This window comes from Panulirus ornatus, chromosome 13, assembly GCF_036320965.1.
Source record: "Panulirus ornatus isolate Po-2019 chromosome 13, ASM3632096v1, whole genome shotgun sequence".
NCBI lineage: Eukaryota > Metazoa > Arthropoda > Malacostraca > Decapoda > Palinuridae > Panulirus > Panulirus ornatus.
Window position 1 is genome coordinate 20243332 of NC_092236.1, and position 25110 is coordinate 20268441.

At 37.6% G+C, this 25110-nt stretch overlaps 1 protein-coding gene across 1 annotated transcript in view; it reads right to left on the minus strand.

Moving 5' to 3' along the window:
- Positions 1 to 1842: 1842 nt before the first annotated feature.
- The window catches only part of RhoGEF64C (Rho guanine nucleotide exchange factor at 64C), a 284605-nt gene continuing 261337 nt past the window's right edge, over positions 1843 to 25110 (minus strand). The window contains exons 8-16 of the mRNA XM_071668711.1: positions 23794 to 23931; positions 21657 to 21882; positions 21275 to 21397; positions 20937 to 21074; positions 16601 to 16723; positions 15819 to 15974; positions 14600 to 14725; positions 10723 to 10830; positions 1843 to 5926 (exon numbers count right to left, since the gene is read on the minus strand). Coding sequence (XP_071524812.1) covers positions 5798 to 5926; positions 10723 to 10830; positions 14600 to 14725; positions 15819 to 15974; positions 16601 to 16723; positions 20937 to 21074; positions 21275 to 21397; positions 21657 to 21882; positions 23794 to 23931 — 1267 coding nt within the window. The 3' untranslated portion in view covers positions 1843 to 5797. The remainder of the gene's footprint in view (positions 5927 to 10722; positions 10831 to 14599; positions 14726 to 15818; positions 15975 to 16600; positions 16724 to 20936; positions 21075 to 21274; positions 21398 to 21656; positions 21883 to 23793; positions 23932 to 25110) is intronic.

The window sequence follows — 25110 nt, forward strand, 5'->3', positions numbered from 1 at the left end:
GTCTCGGTTAGTTCTAATGTGCCCCTCTCCCCTATAAACTTTATAATCCAACTTTGACATTATCCTGGATACACACCTGTTGCTGAGCCCCTTGTACGAAGAATAGTAAAAGAGACAAACTGTCTGCTGACATATATTAAAATGACAAAAAAGGTGGAGAAAATATTCAATGTAATTACAGGAGAAATAAGAAACATTCATTGAACAATTACAGAAACATTCAACAAACTAAATGTATGTTTAAGGTCAGTCCCTGATTAAATTTGGAATGACAATTCTGCAAGGACATTATAGAGGGAAACAACATTATTCATCAGGCAAGGCATGCAGCAAGTGCTATTTACAAGCCTTACCTTTCTGGCAGAATCTTGTAGTACTTGTAGAAGGATTTCTTTTTATACATATTCACCATTTCCCATATATTAGCAAGGTAGTATCAAGAACAGAGGTCGAGCCTTAGAGGAAAAAATCCTCACTTGGCCCCTTTCTCTGTTCCTTCTTTTGAAAAAGTAAAAACTGGAGGGGAAGATTTCCAGCCTCCAAATCCCACCCCTTTTAGTCGCCTTCTACAACATGCAAGGAATACATGTGAACGATTATTTCTTCCCTATCCCAGGTATAATTGTAGGGAGATACTCTGAGTAAATTTCTCTGACAAGTTGAGAATACATGGCCGGTGTTCTGTCTCCCCTATCCTTATGCATAACAGGACACTATTGGATGACAATATACCTTTGATTTTCCATGCAAAAGATTTAAAATAAAAACATATTTGAGGGAATCATGATCCCTTTAGTAACACATACAATGCTCAGCAATTTGTATATTCAACACTTAAATAGTACTATTGCCTCCATGCTCTATCCATATAGTGAAAAAAAAGAAAACTTATCTTTCACGTAAAAAATGTCTATAAACTACCTCTCATTACAGAAAATAACAAAAATACAGTATGCATTCCTCTATGTTGGTGTGGGAGGGTGTCAAGTAGAAAGGGTAAGGCCTTATCTATATATGAAAATAATTACTTTTTAAAGTGTGATTGCATTATTATATGCACCTATTCACATTACACAATCTATGATTTCAAATATGTATATTCTTAATATACTTTTTACACACTTTATGTGTTTTATACACACTTTTTTTCATGTGTTATTTCACAAACATTATTTCCTTGAAGAAATGAGGTGTTACTGGACATTACACTGCAAGTGAATAGTCACCATTGATGAGTATGTATCATTGGGACTACAATCTCATCATCATCAAAGAACTAACTCTTAAAGAAGTCTGCATTTCCCACCAACTAGAAGTAGTGCAGCCTTGACAAAGGTTCACGGTAAATCCAGGAGACTTTCACAGAAATTTATCCTGGGGTAATTATAAACAAATACATAAGTACATTACATAATGAACAAATGACTTTCTTTATGCCAAGAAAAATCAACACCCCAGAAATTGTTTCATTTGCTCTAAAACTAACCACATCTGATGAACTGCACCTGTAGGTGATTGATGAATTAAACTTTTTCTACCTATGGTGGTATTCTGCTTGTCACATATAGGGATAATTGTTGAAAGCGAACACTGGCAGGGATTTAAACAAAGGTGGCTAGCTTTACTTTGCCATCTGACAATGAGAGCAGTACCATAAGGTTTGCTGCAAGAAAAAGGGAGCAGTTTAAGAGTTAAGGTTTGGGTTTCACCACAATGGTACATCACATGGATATCGTACAGGCAACTCTTAATGCAATCTTGAATAACCTTTAGCCAAAGAGTGTAGGTCTTTTTAAAGTAAGGTTATATGGAGAAGAAATTGAATAAATGAAAGTACTACACTTCAGAATCTCCAATATCTTTTAATCACACATTAAATATATGACACTGTAACTATATACACCTATCATATGTTTACATCCCTATATACATTATTGTACAGCAGCCAAGATTATGTTTAAAAAGTGCATATACTGCTGGTAGGGAGACATGAATTAGCTAAATTTTACCAAAAAAAAAAAGGAAAACAGACATGCCATACAGAGAAGATATAAGAGGAATATACGTGAATATCAAAGACATGCTGCACAGATAAATCATAAATGTGGAAAGTCTGAATGTCTGAAAAAGAAAGAATTCTAATAACAAAAGCAACATGATAAATCCTATCATTTTACATATCAAAAATATGCTGCAGTGATAATTCATAAATAAGGAGATCTGTTGGATGAAGAGTTTGAAAAAGAAAGAACTTAAATAACAAAAGCAATAGGATAAATCATAATTTTACAGAATATGACATGAAACATTATGAAAAATTGCAACAAATTTCTGCTAATGCTTCAAGAAAACAATGCATCTCTATTAACCACTGATTATGAAGTCTCACATCTTGGGAGGAAAATGTGGAAAGAATCTACATAAACACTTTAAGAAGCTCAGTGTGGCAATTCAGTCATTTAAACCATATTAAACAGGAATAATAAACAAGAAAACTACTGTAAAAGAGGAACACATGTCTAACAGTGGAAATGAGGAAAGGCATGACAGATATGAGAGAAAATCAGTAAAGTTTAAAAGGACAACAGTAAAAAAAAAAAATTGTTACAACAGACCATAAGAGTCAAATACACTAGCAACATAAAGGTGTGATGGAAAATATTATCAACAGAACAGAGGAAATGGAATATACTCATAATGGCATGAAGAGTTCTTACAAACCAAGTACTGGTATCTGTTGCATTAAATTACAGTGAAAATACAATACGTTATTTTGGAAAACATGTTCAGCAGAATTCTCATTTATAGTTCTTAAAGAGGTTCCTCACCTAGAAAATGAAAGAGCCTAAACAGAACTAGACTTGTTTTCAAGTCAGTTACCTTATCAGAGCCATGAATCCATCATTCTGTATATTCAAAGGTATGGAATTATCCATGCCACAATCACAATTTTTATGTGGTGTGACTGGTACAACCAATTTTTTCCAAAAGAAGGTAAACAGAAGAGGGCCCAAGTGAGGATTTCCCCTCTTAGGCTCAATCCTCTGTTCTTAACACTACCTCGCTAATGCAGGAAATGGTTTCGGTGCATTACACATGACAGCTAGAGACTGAGTGTGAATGAATGTGGCCTTTATTGTCTTTTCCTGGCACTACCTCGCGTGTGCGCACGGTGAGGGGGTTGCTGTTTCATGTGTGGCAGGGTGGCAATCGGAATGGATGGGGTAGCAAGTATGTGTGTACATTTGTATATATGTATATGTCTGTGTATGTGTATGTATGTATACGTTGAAATGTATAGGTATGTATATGTGCGTGTGTGGGCGTTTATGTATATTCAGGTGTATGTGGTTGGGTTGGGCCATTCTTTCATCTGTTTCCTTGCGCTACCTCACAAACGTGGGAGACAGTGAATAAGTATAAAAGATATATATATATATAAAATTACTTATATTCATTTCATTAGACTTTGTCGCTGTCTCCCACGTTTATATATGCACATGACAGCTACAGAAAGACTGTGAACAAATGTGGCCTTTTTTTTTTGTCTTTTCCTAGAGCTACCTCGTTGGAGGGAGGGAGGGAGGGATGCTATTTCATATGTGGCAGGGTGACAATGGGAATGGATGAAGGCAGCAAGTATGAATATGTACATGTGTATATATGTATGTATACATATGTATACAATGAAATGTACATGAATGTATATGTGCGTGTGTTAGCGTTTATGTATATACATGTCTATGTGGGCAGGTTGGGCCATTCCTTGCACTACATGTACATATTAATTTTTGCTTGCCTTCATCCATCCGGGCACCACCCCACCCCATAGGAAACAGCATCACCATCCTGGTAATGAGTAAAGAGCTTCCAGCCCTGAACATTTACATGAGTTCACATGAGAAAGACAGACAAAAGGAAGCCTGATTGGCCCACAACTGGGTTGTCTGTAAAAAAAAACATATACTTCACAAAATAAAATGTAATTCCACTCAGTAGTTTTTTAAACTACCATCAACTTCCCACTGCTGCACGTTAGCCTTCTAGTGTACCCATTACTGCTGTCATTTATACATTTATTTCTGGCATTTTTCTCAGAGTATACCTAAATTTATGAAATATTTGTCTAAACGACTTTTGAAGGTACTCATAATTTTAGCATTCACTATGTCTGACGGTAACTTATTCCAGTGCTCAACACACCTCTACATAAAGAAACTTTTTTCTATGTCCGCACATTTTGTGGGAATGCATCTTGCAGGTCCCTACCTCTAACCCTATAGAATGGCAAAGGGCAAGGATAGGCTCTCTTATGGAATTCTAGTTACCCTACACACCTTTGAAATGAGACAGTGGTTCATGGCTGTCACAAGGCTGTTCACTCTATGACAAATCTTATTTCTCCTAGAGTTGTTTATATAATGTGTGAGAGTTAACAAAGGCTCCAACAAGCGAGTCCTTTTCACTGCAAACATATCAAATACAAATACACCACTCAATAATTTTTATGATTTGTGACAGTCATTGGGAAACCTAAGCAGAATGAACAGAAGCATTTACACATTGTCAAAAAGATTTGTATAAGGGAAATGCATGTAAAAGTTACAGTTATAACACATATGATTTGAAAGCAGAAAGTTAGAAACACTACACTTATTTCAACGATTGTTTTTTGAAAAATATTCTGATATTCAGAAATGAAACAGAAAATAAAACATATGACTGTACATAAAAATAAAAACAATTTTTTCATTACCTTTCTCAGACTGTAAAAGGTTTCATAGCAAAATGAATGACTGTGATGCTATATACAAAATTTCTTTAGTCAGCATCATCAAATGTCATGTCACATCATATGTACGAGCTTGAATGAGATAAATGAATGGAAAGAATTATACATATAAAAATGCAATTATATATATATAAATTTTATATAAGTAATCAAAGTACAATCAATCATCTTGTAAATGCACTATACAAGGAAAAATCAGCATCTTATATACAAATTTCAGAGAAAATTAGCAATTTTTCCAAGAAATATTAAGAAAATATATCTTAAGACACTTTGGCATTATGATAAGATGCTGTTTACATCTGAGTGTCTGCCAAGGATGGCTGAAAAGTTGATTTGGCACATCAGCACCGGTAGAGTCAGCGGCACAACAATGTATCTGTTCCACTCAACACAAAAAACTGGTGACTTGTCATCACAGGGACATAAATCAGAATAACACTATTCTAATAGGAATGTCAAATGCTAATCTATTTGGTTTAGTGTGACTGCTATTGGAAAAAAGTTTATGATAATCTTGCAATACGTATATGAGTTAAGGCACTTGCAGCATACTTATTCTTTACAAGAAAATTTTTTTTTCTGATTTCTCATCCAAATTCCTTCTAAAGATTACTAGGTATTGTTCTAGTAAATGTTAGTTTATTGGGTCCTGTAGTCCAAATAAAGGCACTTAACTATTCATTTGCTATTTCTATTCATCTCTGTTTTAAGACCTCTCTGCTAATCAAAATTTTTCAGGAATGAATTTTGTAAAAGAAATAGCATATCGATAACTGAAGGACTGTTAAGATACCCATCAAGTGCAGTGCCCTGATCCTCAACATGTGAGTGATGCATCTTGTCTTCACTCATTCTTTTCACATTTCTTAATTTCCATTTTCACTGAACACATTTATCACTAAGCATTTTATCATCCTATCCATAAATCTTTAATATTTCCTATGTTCTGCATCTTTTCACAGCATGTGGTCACTTGTATGTTAAGCCAGTCATGATTCTTTATTAACTCCTGTTCATACCATTTATCATGATATTGGCAAGAGCAGGTCTTCTTCTTTTCCACATTCCAACAGATAGAGCATGAAACTGTATATAACGAAACCATGCCTCTGTACTTGTGCTGTCACTCCCCTGTAAGCAAGCAAAAAAATGAATCAGTTTATTTCAAGGTATACATCTAACATATATCAAGCACTACACTTTGAGAATATAGCCTCTAGAAAAAATATAGTGATATCTAAACCATTTCATCTCATGATTCTTTCTGAATTCCAGACCACTTGTGAAAATTTCCATAACAGGTGATTTTATTTGTAACATAGTAATAGTTATTGATGTCTCTTCTTTATTACAAAAAACATGTTATCATTTTTTGTTTCCTTTATGCTTCTCTCATTGCAATTTTTTCCGTAATATGATGGCTCAATACAAGAAACTTCAAGACCTATGTACTCAAAATTGCTACTTTCCATAAATGGAGATAACAAGGGCTGGATGATGGTAAACTATGGCCTGTGGGCCTGTTTCAGCCTTCCAATGATTTTATTAAATTTTGTTATCATGAAAAGTTTGGAAACCTATATCCTAATATCAAAACAGTTATAACCCACATCATTGTTCACATCAGAGGCTACATCATCTGTTTCTAAAATCAAAAATCTTTTCTCTGGAGGCTGAGGCTTATAACAGGCCCCAATTATGAAAATGTACTTATATGTAGCCTGGGAATACCTGGTTTAAAAAGCGAGATATACATAAGTATACGTATGTAAGTAGGAGAGATGGCCAGAGAGCGTTATTGGATTACGTGTTAAATGACAGACGCGCGAAAGAGAGACTTTTGGATGTTAATGTGCTGAGAGGTGCAACTGGAGGGATGTCTGATCATTATCTTGTGGAGGCTAAGGTGAAGATTTGTATGGGTTTTCAGAAAAGAAGAGTGAATGTTAGGGTGAAGAGGGTGGTGAGAGTAAGTGAGCTTGGGAAGGAGACTTGTGTGAGGCAGTACCAGGAGAGACTGAGTACAAAATGGAAAAAGGTGAGAACAATGGAAGTAAAGGGAGTGGGGGAGGAATGGGATGTATTTAGGGAATCAGTGATGGATTGCGCAAAAGATGCTTGTGGCATGAGAAGCGTGGGAGGTGGGTTGATTAGAAAGGGTAGTGAGTGGTGGGATGAAGAAGTAAGATTATTAGTGAAAGAGAAGAGAGAGGCATTTGGACGATTTTTGTAGGGAAAAAATGCAATTGAGTGGGAGATGTATAAAAGAAAGAGACAGGAGGTCAAGAGAAAGGTGCAAGAGGTGAAAAAGAGGGCAAATGAGAGTTGGAGTGAGAGAGTATCATTAAATTTTAGGGAGAATAAAAAGATGTTCTGGAAGGAGGTAAATAAAGTGCGTAAGACAAGGGAGCAAATGGGAACTTCAGTGAAGGGCGCTAATGGGGAGGTGATAACAAGTAGTGGTGATGTGAGAAGGAGATGGAGTGAGTATTTTTAAGGTTTGTTGAATGTGTTTGATGATAGAGTGGCAGATATAGGGTGTCTTGGTCGAGGTGGTGTGCAAAGTGAGAGGGTTGGGGAAAATGATTTGGTAAACAGAGAAGAGGTAGTAAAAGCTTTGCAGAAGATGAAAGCCGGCAAGGCAGCAGGTTTGGATGGTATTGCAGTGGAATTTATTAAAAAAGGGGGTGACTGTATTGTTGACTGGTTGGTAAGGTTATTTAATGTATGTATGATTCATGGTGAGGTGCCTGAGGATTGGCGGAATGCGTGCATAGTGCCATTGTACAAAGGCAAAGGGGATAAGAGTGAGTGCTCAAATTACAGAGGTATAAGTCTGTTGAGTATTCCTGGTAAATTATATGGGAGGGTATTGATTGAGAGGGTGAAGGCATGTACAGAGCATCAGATTGGGGAAGAGCAGTGTGGTTTCAGAAGTGGTAGAGGATGTGTGGATCAGGTGTTTGCTTTGAAGAATGTATGTGAGAAATACTTAGAAAAGCAAATGGATTTGTATGTAGCATTTATGGATCTGGAGAAGGCATATGATAGAGTTAATAGAGATTCTCTGTGGAAGGTATTAAGAATATATGGTGTGGGTGGCAAGCTGTTGGAAGCAGTGAAAAGTTTTTATCGAGGATGTAAGGCATGTGTACGTGTGGGAAGAGAGGAAAGTGATTGGTTCTCAGTGAATGTAGGTTTGCGGCAGGGGTGTGTGATGTCTCCATGGTTGTTTAATTTGTTTATGGATGGGGTTGTTAGGGAGGTGAATGCAAGAGTTTTGGAAAGAGGGGCAAGTATGAAGTCTGTTGTGGATGAGAGAGCTTGAGAAGTGAGTCAGTTGTTGTTCGCTGATGATACAGCGCTGGTGGCTGATTCATGTGAGAAACTGCAGAAGCTGGTGACTGAGTTTGGTAAAGTGTGTGAAAGAAGAAAGTTAAGAGTAAATGTAAACAAGAGCAAGGTTATTAGGTACAGTAGGGTTGAGGGTCAAGTCAATTGGGAGGTAAGTTTGAATGGAGAAAAACTGGAGGAAGTAAAGTGTTTTAGATATCTGGGAGTGGATCTGGCAGCAGATTGAACCATGGAAGCGGAAGTGAATCATAGAGTGGGGGAGGGGGCAAAATCCTGGGAGCCTTGAAGAATGTGTGGAAGTCGAGAACATTATCTCGGAAAGCAAAAATGGGTATGTTTGAAGGAATAGTGGTTCCAACAATGTTGTATGGTTGTGAGGCATGGACTATGGATAGAGTTGTGTGCAGCGCAGGAGGGTGGATGTGCTGGAAATGAGATGTTTGAGGACAATGTGTGGTGTGAGGTGGTTTGATCGAGTAAGTAATGTAAGGGTAAGAGAGATGTGTGGAAATAAAAAGAGCGTTGTTGAGAGAGCAGAAGAGGGTGTTTTGAAAGAATGAGTGAGAGAATGAGTGAGGAAAGATTGACCAAGAGGATATATGTGTCGGAGGTGGAGGGAACGAGGAGAAGTGGGAGACCAAACTGGAGGTGGAAAGATGGAGTGAAAAAGATTTTGAGCGGTCGGGGCCTAAACATGCAGGAGGGTGAAAAGCGAGCAAGGAATAGAGTGAATTGGATCGATGTGGTATACCGGGGTTGACGTGCTGTCAGTGGATTGAATCAGGGCATGTGAAGCGTCTGGGGTAAACCATGGAAAGCTGTGTAGGTATGTATATTTGCGTGTGTGGATGTGTATGTATATACATGTGTATGGGGGTGGGTTGGGCCATTTCTTTCGTCTGTTTCCTTGCGCTACCTCGCAAATGCGGGAGACAGCGACAAAGCAAAAAAAAACAAAAAAACTTCTATGTAGCCATTTCTAAACATATTCAAAATAGGTTTAATGGATATAAACTTTTCATTTTCTGGATAAATCATAAAGAAGTTCAAGAGAGATGCACATCTTATCATATGACTCAGGGATCGCTCAGTAAAAGCATATGTGATACCTAAGTATTGGTACATGAAATAATATAAACAGATAGTGCACAAAAATGGGTTTGAATTTTTGTTACTCTTAAATCCAGTACAAAAGATGTTCATAATATATATGGTTTAGGTACAGATAATACGGAGTATAACTCATCTGTTTCTGAACAGAAATAAGTCTGGTAGTAATGTCCAAACATAATATAAACAAGAAATAAAAAGAAACATATTAGAAACTATTTAAAGAATTACTTCTGCAGATTCACATTTTTGGATTATCCAAATAAGCTAAGTGATGAAATCTAAATGCTAACAATATACAGAAGTTTTTGTGTTAAGAGAAACTTTGAGAAGTGAGGCCTGTAAGTGTAGAACACCTTTCCCAAAGTGTACAAATAGGTAATCACAGAAAGAAAGTTATCCGATGGTGTGTCACCATTTTACAGTAATCTGGAGAGCTGTGTTCTAGACAGAACTAATGAGACAAAGGGTGAATACAAGAGAAAGAGGATTTAGAAATGATAAAAAGAGGGGGATATTTAAGGTCCAAAAGAAGTTTAATGACAATATAATCATTGCAGTCATGACTATACTATGCAAAAAGCATACAAGTGTGAAGGACTGTAATGACAGGACATATAAATAGGGCAGATGCAAGAAAAGCGGATAATAAGAAAATATTAATAATAAACGCTGAATAATTCAGAGCAGAAAGCAATGGAGTCTCAAGAATTAAACTTGTAGGGCCTTGAATGAGAATGAAAAACAATGGGCACAGATAAAGCAAATTAAGTTATTGGAAAGAGGATGAATTACATTACATACAAGTAAAAGCAGTAATTGTATGCACTAAAAGTCTTCTTTGCAAACCTGGAAGTTTGGAAAATTAATGTGACCAAATGAATAAAATTACATAAATCATAAGATATGATCATAAAGAATTTCAAAAATCAAATGTGTAATTATATTTTTTGCACTTGTGCATGTGAACATAAAACTGAATAAGTAAAGCTGACACTGTATTTCTATATTCAGAGATGGGCCCATTACAATGTACATGAAACTGTAGTGAAAATGAGGGGAAAATGGTAGTACAAGTGAGAGGTATGAAATACAATTGGGTGTGCCAGTGTGTAATGCAACTATGGTTGTTTATTGTTTGATGGGTGGAGTAAATAAGATGGTTGTCAGAACAAGTGAATGAGCTATGTTTAAATCAAGGTAGCACAAATGAAAGATTTAACAGTTACCGTAAGATTATACTATTTTCCAAAACTGTAAGAAAGTATGACAATGATGTGCAGGATGAGTACACTAAAAATTAATACAAGCATGAAGAAAATCCTCATTAAAAAAGAGAGAAAGCCTAATATAAATAGAATAAGAATCAAACAAGAGGATTGAAAGTTCTAAATCATCCAATCTACAATGATGATATAGTCATCTTAAAATACACTTAAACAATATCAATGACTAAAACCTACCTTGAAGATGTAAGTATCCTTGGAATTGAGATCTGTCACCTCAAAGCATTCAGTCTCTCCCTCTGATTCCCATGCAACCACACAGCGACTGAGAAGCCATGGTTCATGCTACAAAAAAGAGTGTACCATGCTTATATGTACTAAACAAAGTCTTTACTGCATCATGATACGACCTTTTATACTGTAATGATATCCAGCATCCCTCTTACTGTTGAAATATGTGTCTAGATTATATATAGAAAAAAGCCGCAATAGAAGCTACAATATCTCGTTTTATGCCAACATTTTACTAACACTTTCACGAAAAATGGAAGACTTTCTGTCTGCATGTCTTTGTATAGCTATAATGAAGAAACTATTATGACATGAACTGATTCCTGACTACTGCCGTTGTCAGCTGAAGACGGCAGTGACCTCGTCAAAAAACTTTAATCAATGTATTTGATTATTTCAAAAAATTCTCTGAAAAAAGGGATTACATAAAACTTTGAAGTGATGCATAAGGTAGCTAAAAGAATGAGTTTACAGAAAAACTAGGAGCTGATAAATCAATAATTCAATAAAACATGTTTTTTTTCTCTTTTTTGGTATTCATGCTTTTTTTTCTCCATTTTTGGGTATCCATGCTTATAAGATGCCAAAAGTAAAGAGAATCACCTATTATGTTTTGAAGAATTATGAGTGATTTTCTCCATACATTTTTCTCCAATGGAGCACAGGTCATATATCTACCCTTCTGTGGCTTTAAGTGAAAAGTTTTTCATACTTTAATAATTCTTTTTTTTTTTGCCGCTGTCTCCCGCGTTTGCGAGGTAGCGCAAGGAAACAGACGAAAGAAAATGGCCCAACCCACCCCCATACACATTTATATACATACGTCCACACACGCAAATATACATACCTACACAGCTTTCCATGGTTTACCCCAGACGCTTCACATGCCCTGATTCAATCCACTGACAGCACGTCAACCCCGGTATACCACATCGATCCAATTCACTCTATTCCTTGCCCTCCTTTCACCCTCCTGCATGTTCAGGCCCCGATCACACAAAATCTCTCTCACTCCATCTTTCCACCTCCAATTTGGTCTCCCTCTTCTCCTCGTTCCCTCTACCTCCGACACATATATCCTCTTGGTCAATCTTTCCTCACTCATTCTCTCCATGTGCCCAAACCATTTCAAAACACCCTCTTCTGCTCTCTCAACCACGCTCTTTTTATTTCCACACATCTCTCTTACCCTTACGTTACTTACTCGATCAAATCACCTCACACTACACATTGTCCTCAAACATCTCATTTCCAGCACATCCATCCTCCTGCGCACAACTCTATCCATAGCCCACGCCTCGCAACCATACAACATTGTTGGAACCACTATTCCTTCAAACATACCCATTTTTGCTTTCCGAGATAATGTTCTCGACTTCCACACATTCTTCAAGGCTCCCAGAATTTTTGCCCCCTCCCCATCCTATGATCCACTTCCGCTTCCATGGTTCCATCCGCTGCCAGATCCACTCCCAGATATCTAAAACACTTTACTTCCTCCAGTTTTTCTCCATTCAAACTCACTTCCCAATTGACTTGACCCTCAACCCTACTGTACCTAATAACCTTGCTCTTATTCACATTTACTCTTAACTTTCTTCTTTCACACACTTTACCAAACTCAGTCACCAGCTTCTGCAGTTTCTCACATGAATCAGCCACCAGCGCTGTATCATCAGCAAACAACAACTGACTCACTTCCCAAGCTCTCTCATCCCCAACAGACTTCATACTTGCCCCTCTTTCCAAAACTCTTGCATTCACCTCCCTAACAACCCCATCCATAAACAAATTAAACAACCATGGAGACATCACACACCCCTGCCGCAAACCTACATTCACTGAGAACCAATCACTTTCCTCTCTTCCTACACGTACACATGCCTTACATCCTCGATAAAAACTTTTCACTGCTTCTAACAACTTGCCTCCCACACCATATATTCTTAATACCTTCCACAGAGCATCTCTATCAACTCTATCATATGCCTTCTCCAGATCCATAAATGCTACATACAAATCCATTTGCTTTTCTAAGTATTTCTCACATACATTCTTCAAAGCAAACACCTGATCCACACATCCTCTACCACTTCTGAAACCACACTGCTCTTCCCCAATCTGATGCTCTGTGCATCCTTACACTCCATTTTACATTTTCTAATGGAAGTATGATCACCAACTGAATTGAAATTAAAGTGCGTCCTTTTCACTACATTTCAAGTAAACGTTAAAATCATTAGAACTCTGGACTTTTCATTTGCTCTTATCCCATTCTGATGCACATAAGATCATGTATCATGATAAGGATTTCATTTAGTGCAATGCAAATTTTGTAAAAGGAATTTTCCCTCATTGAGGAAAGCATTCATCTTAACAAAGACTCCTTAAAATTATAGAAAAATTTACAATTATCCTGATATTTCTATGTTTTCATATGAAAAGACAGCAGTTGTGGATAAATCTCTGAAACTTAATATAATACACTGCATATTTGTATTTGAGAAAAGATCTGGTTTTTAAACCTATGTGATACCTAAAGCCTCTCACCTCAAATTCATTCTCACAGTGACACATGCCCAGTCCCTGTTCTCATCATATCTCCAAACAACTTTCACATGCATTGCACTCTGAAACAATCTGACCGTATGCAAGCCATACAGCTCCAAATCCGTTAATGCCTTATTTCTCTTTGTTCACTGACAAGATAATTTCTTTAAATAAACCAGGCTTCAGGAATTTTAGCTGCACTTCCTCTGATGAGTTACAACCAGGATTTTGAAAACAAGTGGCTAGATTAAAGAAGAAATGGAAAGGGGGCAAGAGAGTGCAAAAGAGGAGCCTAAAATTTACTTTCACATTAAGCATTATAATTATTTTGAAACCAACAATTCACACAGCCTTAGGGTCTGTAACAGCACATGGACAAAATGTTTTTATTATTATATGTACAAAAGGAATGACATGAAAAAGTTGTTTTATCTATTCCATTTAAGTGAATCTAATTTTTCCAGCAATTGTTAATGTTAACAGGATACTCATAGCTTAATGACTGCTTAATAATCATTGGTTCAGGTGGTATGGCCTCTGTGTTTGTACTAAAATTAACATGGAATGAAAGTTACCTTAATTCAGCATTAATATAAATGATTATTAATAAGCTTTCCATTTCATAAGGTCCACCCAGTTCTGGACAAACTGAGTCACAGCTTTTCAGTTTAAAACATGTCTGTAAGTGGCTCAAAAACTTTCATGGTATTTCTACTGCTGCTACTCTTCCATTACCACACTATCATTATGAATGTAAATGCACTTGTCCAGTACACGATATAAAGCAGGATTTAATGATTAATTACTAGAACTTGACAGGGGAAAAAGGAACTGCAACTCACTACTTCTGTCTTCATGTATGATACCCATAATACTAATCAGGGGACCTATTCTTTATCTACGTTCTTCACTTTCTTAATTTAGAGAGGTCATGAATAATCAATACGGGTAAAATTTCTGCAAGATGTGTTATATGCAGTACTGAGAGTAAAACTAAAGATATCTTCACAAAACCAGAAAACAAGTTTATTAAGAAGAGTTAAGATGAAACATTCCTGGAACAAGTTAAACACAATTTACGAAACACAATACAGTACAACAATTACCCTTAAGGTTACATCTGAGTATCACTGTTGAATCATGTTAATGGTATCAATGAATTCTAAGGAAATGATAACTGATCACTTTAAAAAAGTCATTATAAGTGTGCACATACAATAATAAGAAACACCAAATGTTATAGCTTTTGCTGTACCATTTTCTTCAGACTCACCCTGATAAGAGCAGCTTTGGATACTTTGTGGTCCTTGAAAGCAAGTATTGCTGCATCCTTAATACCCAAACTGCGTGGTGTCACAAGACCATCCTCTGGCACCTCATCTTCAAACACTGCTCTTGGCTGAATGTAAACAATACATATATAAAGAAGTTAAAAATCTGTGAACCTATTTTATGTTTTTATCAGATATAAACATGAAAAACTACAGTACATCCAAATACTTACTAAACTTAGTGATTTTGTGATCATAATTCATTATTATGATTTTTTTCATATCAAATTGCCATTTCTTATCTAAGCAAGGTAGCACCACAAACAGACGGAGAAAGTCCACATCCACTCAAATCCATTCTCTAGCTGACGTTTGTAATGCACTGAAACTACAGCTCCCTATCCATACCCATACCCCACAGATCTTTCCATGGTTTACGCCGGATGCCTCACATGCTCTGGTTCAGTCCACTGACAGCATGTCAACCCCAGTATGCCACATCATTCCAATTCACTCTATCCTGTACATGCCTTACACCTTCATCATTATAAAAAAATACCTTAAAAACTCAGCAAATTAGAGTTCCAGTAATACTTTAGTTATGCATATCATTAACTACAAGCAAAGGATAGATGGGACTCCTGGGGCAGGAAATAAGTTAGTAAGTAAATATAAACATTTGTTTCATACTTGCCTGCCATTTCCCATATTAGCAACATAGTGCCAGGAACAGATGAAGGCTAAATGTCATAATCAATGGATTGAACCACAGCACCCAATCTACAACCAGGCCCTATCAGACCTTTCCATGGTTTTCCCTGGCTGCCTCATATCCCCTGGTTCAGTCCACTTACAGCAAGTTGTCCTCTGAATATCACATCATTATAATTCACTCTATCCCATGAAGGCCTTTCTCCCTCCTGAATATTCAGGCCCCAGTCACTCAAAATCGTTTTCACTCAGTCCCTCCATTTCCAATTTGGTCTCCCCTTTCTCCTTGTCCCCTCCACTTCTGACCTATATCCTCTTTGTCAACTACTCCTCTCTCATTATCTGCATATTACAGGATTTCTCTACAATAAAAATCCCAAAATGATAATTAGCCATTTCTTCTCCAAAGCCTCACAATGTGACTGCTGGACTTCATATTCAGAGCTCGCACAGTGATTCCTACTAAGAAAGAAATATATAAAACATTTCAACAGTTTCTCTCTCACTTACTGAGCCATGGGTAACAAGAAGAACATGGACTGATGCCATCTTGAGGGAGCGTCCACGTCGTGTCCAATTGTTGAAGTCTGGTGCAAGGCAGAACAGACGACCCTCCCTAACTACTGTAGCTTCTTCTAAACTCCACTCTAAGACTTCCAGTGCCAACTGCAGGATAATCATTACGAGGCACGGTATTAATTTTCTCAACAATTGTATATATCAATATCATGAATCAATCTGAACATGATGCACTAATGTGTCCAGGGTAAATCAAAATATCTGCACAGCAAAGGTGGAATAATTGTGACATCAAACTGGGATCCCAGCACCAACTTCAAAGCCTAAAATGGATATCTAAAATAGCATTCTAGATAATTAAGTCTCACAACTAGAAACTGTTGCTAAGTAGGCCTCATCTACAATTCTGCTATGTGTCTGCTGAACACTGTAAATCCATCACTATGCATGCAAGATGCTGCATGCAAACATGAACCCAATGCTTTTCATCTTAAATAATCTGAGCCACAAACACAACTGAGATTATAAAAGCAAACCTCTCCATCATATGTGGCTTATCGGATACATCAAGAGCCTATTACAGGATAAAAAAAAAAAAACAGATTTCTGCAAATGCCTAAGTATTAGATCTGGAATCTCCACCTTGCTGAAGAGGTGCTCTATATTCTGATTATTTTCCCTCTAAATCAAATTCCCATGAAAAGATTTTATTAACATTTTCATGGGGAACACAATTATACACACAATGTAAATAAAGGCCAAAATTTGGATACCTTTCTGAGCTTGAGATTGATTGTAAAATCATGAGGTTGTGGTGAACGCTTGAGAGGTGCTCCGCTGCCCACACTCATGGAAAACCGACGCCAGAGTTTTGTTGGGCTCACCTCCTTTGTTTCCTGTGAAAAGGAAAAATACAAAGTATGATTTTGGTCAAGTTCTTGACTTTATCTACCTGTCTATCTATATCTCTGATGCCCATTACCTCCAGTAACTCCCATCAAGGGGGTGGCCATAGCAAAAGAGTCTCTACTCATCCCTGTCCTTTTTGTTTCCCTCGCATATACCATTCAATACACTGATTTGAGCCGGTAGCCCCTGCAAATTCATTGTGCACCCCATCTCCATCCTTGAGCGATAGAACAAAAGGATTATAGAGGTCACAACAAGTCTGAGTCAGACTCCTGTGTGTTCACATTACATATGTCACAAAGTTGATTCATTGTAGATGTTTCTTTCTCTATTTCCCTCCCTCCAGTACTCTTCCACTTTATTTCCCCAATGTCACAGGTAGTCTTCCTCTCACTCCAACCACTTTACTCACACTTCCATACTCCCCTTGCAAACTCCTTGTCTCACATTCTTTCCACAAGCCTAATCCACCTCAAAGTATTACATTTCACCCACTATACCACTCCACAATCCATTCCCTTTGCATTCCCTCTCAAACCAAATATCTCATACAACCTTCATTACTTTCTTCATTCCATCTTGTGATATCTCATGCTCCTTCCAAATAACTCATTTCCAGCCTGGATTCCTTACATCTGAAACTTTTCACTTTACAAACAATGTATATGAGTAATACATACTCAAAACATGGTAAAAGGTAGGATGCACACATGGGTTATCAGGAAATCTGCTCGTGGTTTTGGTAATGAATTAGGGTAAGTGTAGATAAAGATGCCATTACTAAGTGATTACCTACAGTTCACAAAAAATTCAACTTGAACAGTTCAGAGTAAAGCTCTTATACATCAGGATTTAGCTATCGAATAAATCCTATTACTTTCTTATTGTGGGACTATCATATGTCTGGCAACAAGGTACAATCTTAGAAGTCAGATGATGAGATTTGCCACCTCAATTACCTTGTAGTAATGAAAGTGGTGGAATGCAACTTCTGCTTGCCGTCCATATGCTAAGAGATATTTTTGCTATTTCTGTTCCGGACAATATCTTTACTAGTAACTAACCATAGTCCCACCGCTTCATCCTCCCCAGAGAGTTAGTTGATAAATTGGGTATCTGGCTTAAGCTAGGAATTCTTGCTTGGAAGCAAGAAACTGTATCTTCATGTGAAATTTCTAGACATACTGCCAGGGCCAAGTTCATCATCCATACACTTCTTTTCTCATCCTTCTAACATCATTCCTCCCTGGAAAGCTGGGTTTGGTCAATCTAAAGAGAAAAAAAAGTAAGGTGACTAATAACCTGGTGGGGACGGATTTTAACAAGTCACACCTCACTGGGTCATCAGTAATCTTACTAGTCTCCTAAGTCAACCATTCCTCGCTTTTCAGGTGAGGAATGATGTCAAAAGGGACTCAGCTCTATCAGTCAGTATGTCTTAAAATACTGCTCAAAGATACATTTTCTTTCTTTCAAGGAAGCATACAGGCCTTTTCTACCTAAGACAACTTAGGACCCATGGTAAGTTACTGGTTAAAAAGAAAACCACCAAGAACAGAAAAAACAAAAATATCACTAAATACAAGGACAAGAAAAAGTTGCATTTCTCTATTCTCAGTGCCACACGGTGAGTCAAGCAACAAACTACGTCATCTGACTTTAAGACTACACCATGCTGCCAGATATACAACTTTCCCACCGTGAGCAAATATTACTAATTGTTCCACAAATAAAATTTTATGTTGAAAGCCTTTTTCTAAATAATGCTTACCGAATTTTTTTCAGAGAATTTATTATTTATATTTATATTTTATTTTGCTTTGTCGCTGTCTCCCGCATCTGCGAGGTAGCGCAAGGAAACAGACAAAAGAAATGGCCCAACCCACCCCCATACACATGTATATACACACACGTAAATATACATACCTATACATCTCAATGTACACATATATATACACACACAGACACATACATATATACCCATGCACACAATTCACACTATCTGCCTTTATTCATTCCCATCGCCACCTCGCCACACATGGAATACCATCCCCCTCCCCCCTCATGTGTGCGAGGTAGTGCTAGGAAAAGACTACAAAAGCCCCATTCGTTCACACTCAGTCTCTAGCTGTCATGCAATAATGCCCGAAACCACAGCACCCTTTCCACATCCAGGCCCCACACAACTTTCCATGGTTTACCCCAGACGCTTCACATGCCCTGATTCAATCCACTGACAACACGTCAACCCCGGTATACCACATCGATCCAATTCACTCTATTCCTTGCCCGCCTTTCACCCTCCTGCATGTTCAGGCCCCGATCACACAAAATCTTTTTCACTCCATCTTTCCACCTCCAATTTGGTCTCCCACTTCTCCTCGTTCCCTCCACCTTCGACACATATATCCTCTTGGTCAATCTTTCCTCACTCATTCTCTCCATGTGCCCAAACCATTTCAAAACACCCTCTTCTGCTCTCTCAACCACGCTCTTTTTATTTCCACACATCTCTCTTACCCTTACATTACTTACTCGATCAAACCACCTCACACCACACATTGTCCTCAAACATCTCATTTCCAGCACATCCACCCTCCTGCGCACAACTCTATCCATAGCCCAAGCCTCGCAATCATACAACATTGTTGGAACCACTATTCCTTCAAACATACCCATTTTTGCTTTCCGAGATAATGTTCTCGACTTCCACACATTCTTCAAGGCTCCCAGGATTTTCGCTCCCTCCCCCACCCTATGATTCACTTCCGCTTCCATGGTTCCATCCGCTGCCAGATCCACTCCCAGATATCTAAAACACTTTACTTCCTCCAGTTTTTCTCCATTCAAACTTACCTCCCAATTGACTTGACCCTCAACCCTACTGTACCTAATAACCTTGCTCTTATTCACATTTACTCTTAACTTTCTTCTTTCACACACTTTACCAAACTCAGTCACCAGCTTCTGCAGTTTCTCACATGAATCAGCCACCAGCACTGTATCATCAGTGAACAACAACTGACTCACTTCCCAAGCTCTCTCATCCACAACAGACTTCATACTTGCCCCTCTTTCCAAAACTCTTGCATTCACCTCCCTAACAACCCCATCCATAAACAAATTAAACAACCATGGAGACATCACACACCCCTGCCGCAAACCCACATTCACTGAGAACCAATCACTTTCCTCTCTTCCTACACATACACATGCCTTACATCCTCGATAAAAACTTTTCACTGCTTCTAACAACTTGCCTCCCACACCATATATTCTTAATACCTTCCACAGAGCATCTCTATCAACTCTATCATATGCCTTCTCCAGATCCATAAATGCTACATACAAATCCATTTGCTTTTCTAAGTATTTCTCACATACATTCTTCAAAGCAAACACCTGATCCAAACATCCTCTACCACTTCTGAAACCACACTGCTCTTCCCCAATCTGATGCTCTGTACATGCCTTCACCCTCTTAATCAATACCCTCCCATATAATTTACCAGGAATACTCAACAAACTTATACCTCTGTAATTTGAGCACTCACTCTTATCCCTTTTGCCTTTGTACAATGGCACTATGCCAATTATATGAATTAGTAGTCTTAATCTGAAAATATCTATCTCAAAACCTTGCTTAACTATTAATCAAAGATAGTAAAGATGAAAACATGACAAACACAAACACCAACATATGTTTCAAAAGAATTAAATATTCATTTCATGCTTGACTGAAAGTGATGAAAAAAATGGTAGTAGCATGTTAAAATACAGATATAATAAAACAAAAAAATAAAACTTGAGAAACAATGAGACAACAACTCATGCTAGAGAAAATCTACTAGTGGATATTTTAAAGAACCATGGGAGGCACAGCCTCCTGATGCCAATACCATGGTGTACTGTATTCAATGAGTGAAACCATGTCTCTTCAAATACAAGAAGAACAGTGCATAAAAACAACACTCTATACAGAGTGAATATAAAACTCTCTCTATTGAATCAACACAAATAGTAGCAACAAGCATTAACAGTTCAGTTTAAAGCTTTACTTTTATACAAAAGAAACCTCTGCAATTATTTAAGTTTACAGAAAGGTTTTAGGTAATTAGCCTTATAAACCTGCATGTGTTTATCTGACACTGGGTTTAAATTTCCTAACAGACAAACAGTTGATGTCACAACCCTACTAACGTTATTCATATGTTGTAAATGTAATTCGATCTTTTCCTTGGCACGACGACAATCTTCTCGGGATGGATGGGTTGGAGGTGTGGCTTTGTAAAGTCGTGCTAGCAACAATGGATATTTGGTTACACGCTGTACTGGCACCTGCAAATGCAAATAAAAAGGCATTATGCAATCACCAGTACTTGCTGCTCAAATATCATTCAAATTAACTGAAGACACCATTACATGAAGAGTGTTATAAATATTTCAACTGCATAAAGCTATCAGAAATATTTCAGATGTACTGACCTACTGAAAAAAATGCATTGTCAGATCCTATAACCTTAAATGCATATACTTACCATTAGAAATGAATGGAGATTCATACGACGAAGCAATGTGTTCTCCATCTGTGACACCTTCAAAAAAATTCTCAATAGCTCTTTCTCCTTTTCCAGTGTTTGTAGCAGTAGTGACGCAGAGCCCTATGGAAGGTTATACAGGAAATTTTAGAAACTGATTTTGGCTCTGATGAATGGTTACAAAAACATTCATGTGACCAACAATTTACGCAGTAGTAGAGAACTGGAAAAATATCACATTAGAGTAAACTAAACATATATAATGTAAGCAGCAAGATGTTACTAGTCAAATTATTCTGAACAGCACATTATGTCAAAGACATGTCAGTTATGTTGGTGTTTCATTAGTATTATTTTTTTAGGTTAAATTCCCACCACATACCTGTTTCACACAATAATTTTCAAAGGCGTGAAGCATTGGAACAGCATTTAGGAAGAGTTTTGCCACATTGACAGTTAAAAGGTCTTCATCACCTTGATCAAGAGCTATCTCTAAGGCATCACGTAACTGCAAGGAGAAGACTCTATTTTGCACCACCAGCTCCTCCACATTAAGAAATATTCCTCTTAGCTGATCACGGGTGAGCAATCCAGCAACCAAGATGGGTCTGGGGAAAAAAGATATAAAATACTAATGAACAAAGACAGAGGTTTTGACAAAAGACTGTGCTGAAAGTGCAGGAAGAAGCAAATTGTTTGTAAATATACAGACTGAGGAAATATCTAGGTGACAGATTGCCACTCACATATATTGAAATAATTCAAACAAAAGAACAGGAAAATAAGGTCCTAGGTGCATTAAGGAGTATGCGAAAAGAAATATCTATGTCTGTTTGGGCTATGATGATATGTCTAAAGACAAAATAGTTCTGAAAGTGTTATATGGACATAAGTCTCGGGCCCTGAAAGAAAAAAGGTGGATAAGATAGAAATGAAATGCCTTGATAAGTGTGTAAGGTTGATCATGCAAGAAATAGCAGTGTACAAGATACGTTTGGCAATAAATGTAGTTTGATCAAGAGAGCCAACATGGGTATGCTGAAAAGGGTTAGACAAATGGATAGCATGAGCAAAGGAAGACTAAGAGGATCCATGTGTCAGAAGTCGAGGGTTCAAGGGGGAATACCTATTTAAAAATCATTTCAATCACCACTATCATTAAAAAGGTTTTAATGAAAAAGCCTCTGAATTTTTTATCTTGGTTCCCATATTTTGTCGATGTGTAAAAATCCTGGTGTAATCTAATGTGGGAAACAACCTCTCTCAAAATGTTTTCCTGGAAAGAAGTTTTAAGAAAATTTATGTAAATAAACTGGTTTGGGCTGAAGTGAGCGTGCACTCCTACAAAATATTTCAAAATTAAATTTTTGAGGAATGAGAAAAATATTTCAGACATATTCATATGTATACATATAGAAACTAAACTTACAAAACCAAAAAAAATATTATACAGTTCCATATCACTCTGAAATACAATTTCTTATAGAAGATCCCCAGAAATGTTAAATCATGGATTTTTCAGACTATAAATATCAATCTCTCTAGCTGGGTTTTCCAATTTCTAAAATGTTATTTGTAGGTGATATGAGTAAAATATACTGTCTAAACCTTTAAAATTCATCAATTGTACTCACCCAAAATTCTAAGATACTTGTAATGTGTACTATTTCTAGAGTTTGGCAATTATACAGATGAAATAGTTGAGATTAGAAGTTTGATGGATCATTGTAATGGCTGAAATCATAGAAATAACTGGTAAAAGCATAGAGCACTGCCTCCTCTAATTCAGATTTCAGAAACTCATGCTCTAATTTGGTGTAAATATTAATTATGTAGACATTTGGATTTTGGATTTGGACTACAGATGTCTTTTCTTTCTACCTCACCCACATGTGGACTACTGGCATTCTATCCACAAACATACAAGCTCTCCTTGCCATATGCAACACTTGACAACACCAAACTCACACAGCTCATTTTTCATAACTCTCGATTTTACTGTGGGTGAGCACTACGTGCTAGCTTTGGCAAAATGGTAGGAGCAGAATATAGAAGTACTAGATACAAACATTTAGGAAGGAGAATTAGGTAGAAACATTAGGTAGAAGTAGTAGGTATGAGCATTAGGTAGAAGTAATCAGTGGGAACATTAGGTAAAAGCCTCTGCAAACACTGCACTAGAGGGCAAGTTGCCCTCTGCCAGTGACCTGTTATGGGTGAGGCAATAAATTCTAAGAGTTGGCATTGGAGTTCTCTAGTTTTGAAAACTGTTGCCTTGGCCACCCCTTGAAGGAGCTCCAATTGGAACAGGCATCAGAGATATAGATGGATCGATAGATAGATAGATAGACTACAGATATTGAGACTATAAATATTCTTCTGCTTACATGTAAAAATAAAAATCCTCAAAATATTTATTATACTGACTTACAACTACCCCAGAAATGATATTATAGTACGGCAAATCATTGCTACTTGAGCCAATTATTGAATGAATATTGCTAACCGCATTACTGTACCTGTAAAATTCATCCACCATAACTCGTAGGTCTCGTCCATACTTGATTTCAGTTTCCATAATCTCTGTCAAAATTTCTTTTCTTTCCTGACGACGCCGAGAACAACGGCGACATACCAGTGGTGCATACACCACTCCACTGTAAAGGACTCATAGTTAGTACCTTATCTCTGTAAACTGTGCCAGTTATATAAAATTACATGAAATTCAATATCTAAATTTTCAAGCATTGAGATATGCACAAATACACCCGTACAATATAGAAAGCAAAGAAAGCTTCCATTTGGCAGGGGATATTCAATGAACTGCCAAAGCTTTTCAGCAAGTGCATGAGCTTTAATTATGCCCTTTTTTTTTTTTTTTTTTTTTTTTTTTTTTTTTTTTTATACTTTGTCGCTGTCTCCCGCGTTTGCGAGGTAGCGCAAGGAAACAGACGAAAGAAATGGCCCAACCCCCCCCCATACACATGTACATACACACGTCCACACACGCAAATATACATACCTACACAGCTTTCCATGGTTTACCCCAGACGCTTCACATGCCTTGATTCAATCCACTGACAGCACGTCAACCCCTGTATACCACATCGCTCCAATTCACTCTATTCCTTGCCCTCCTTTCACCCTCCTGCATGTTCAGGCCCCGATCACACAAAATCCTTTTCACTCCATCTTTCCACCTCCAATTTGGTCTCCCTCTTCTCCTCGTTCCCTCCACCTCCGACACATATATCCTCTTGGTCAATCTTTCCTCACTCATTCTCTCCATGTGCCCAAACCATTTCAAAACACCCTCTTCTGCTCTCTCAACCACGCTCTTTTTATTTCCACACATCTCTCTTACCCTTACGTTACTTACTCGATCAAACCACCTCACACCACACATTGTCCTCAAACATCTCATTTCCAGCACATCCATCCTCCTACGCACAACTCTATCCATAGCCCACGCCTCGCAACCATACAACATTGTTGGAACTACTATTCCTTCAAACATACCCATTTTTGCTTTCCGGGATAATGTTCTCGACTTCCACACATTTTTCAAGGCTCCCAAAATTTTCGCCCCCTCCCCCACCCTATGATCCACTTCCGCTTCCATGGTTCCATCCGCTGACAGATCCACTCCCAGATATCTAAAACACTTCACTTCCTCCAGCCTCTCACCATTCAAACTCACCTCCCAATTGACTTGACCCTCAACCCTACTGTACCTAATAACCTTGCTCTTATTGACATTTACTCTTAACTTTCTTCTTCCACACACTTTACCAAACTCCGTCACCAGCTTCTGCAGTTTCTCACATGAATCCGCC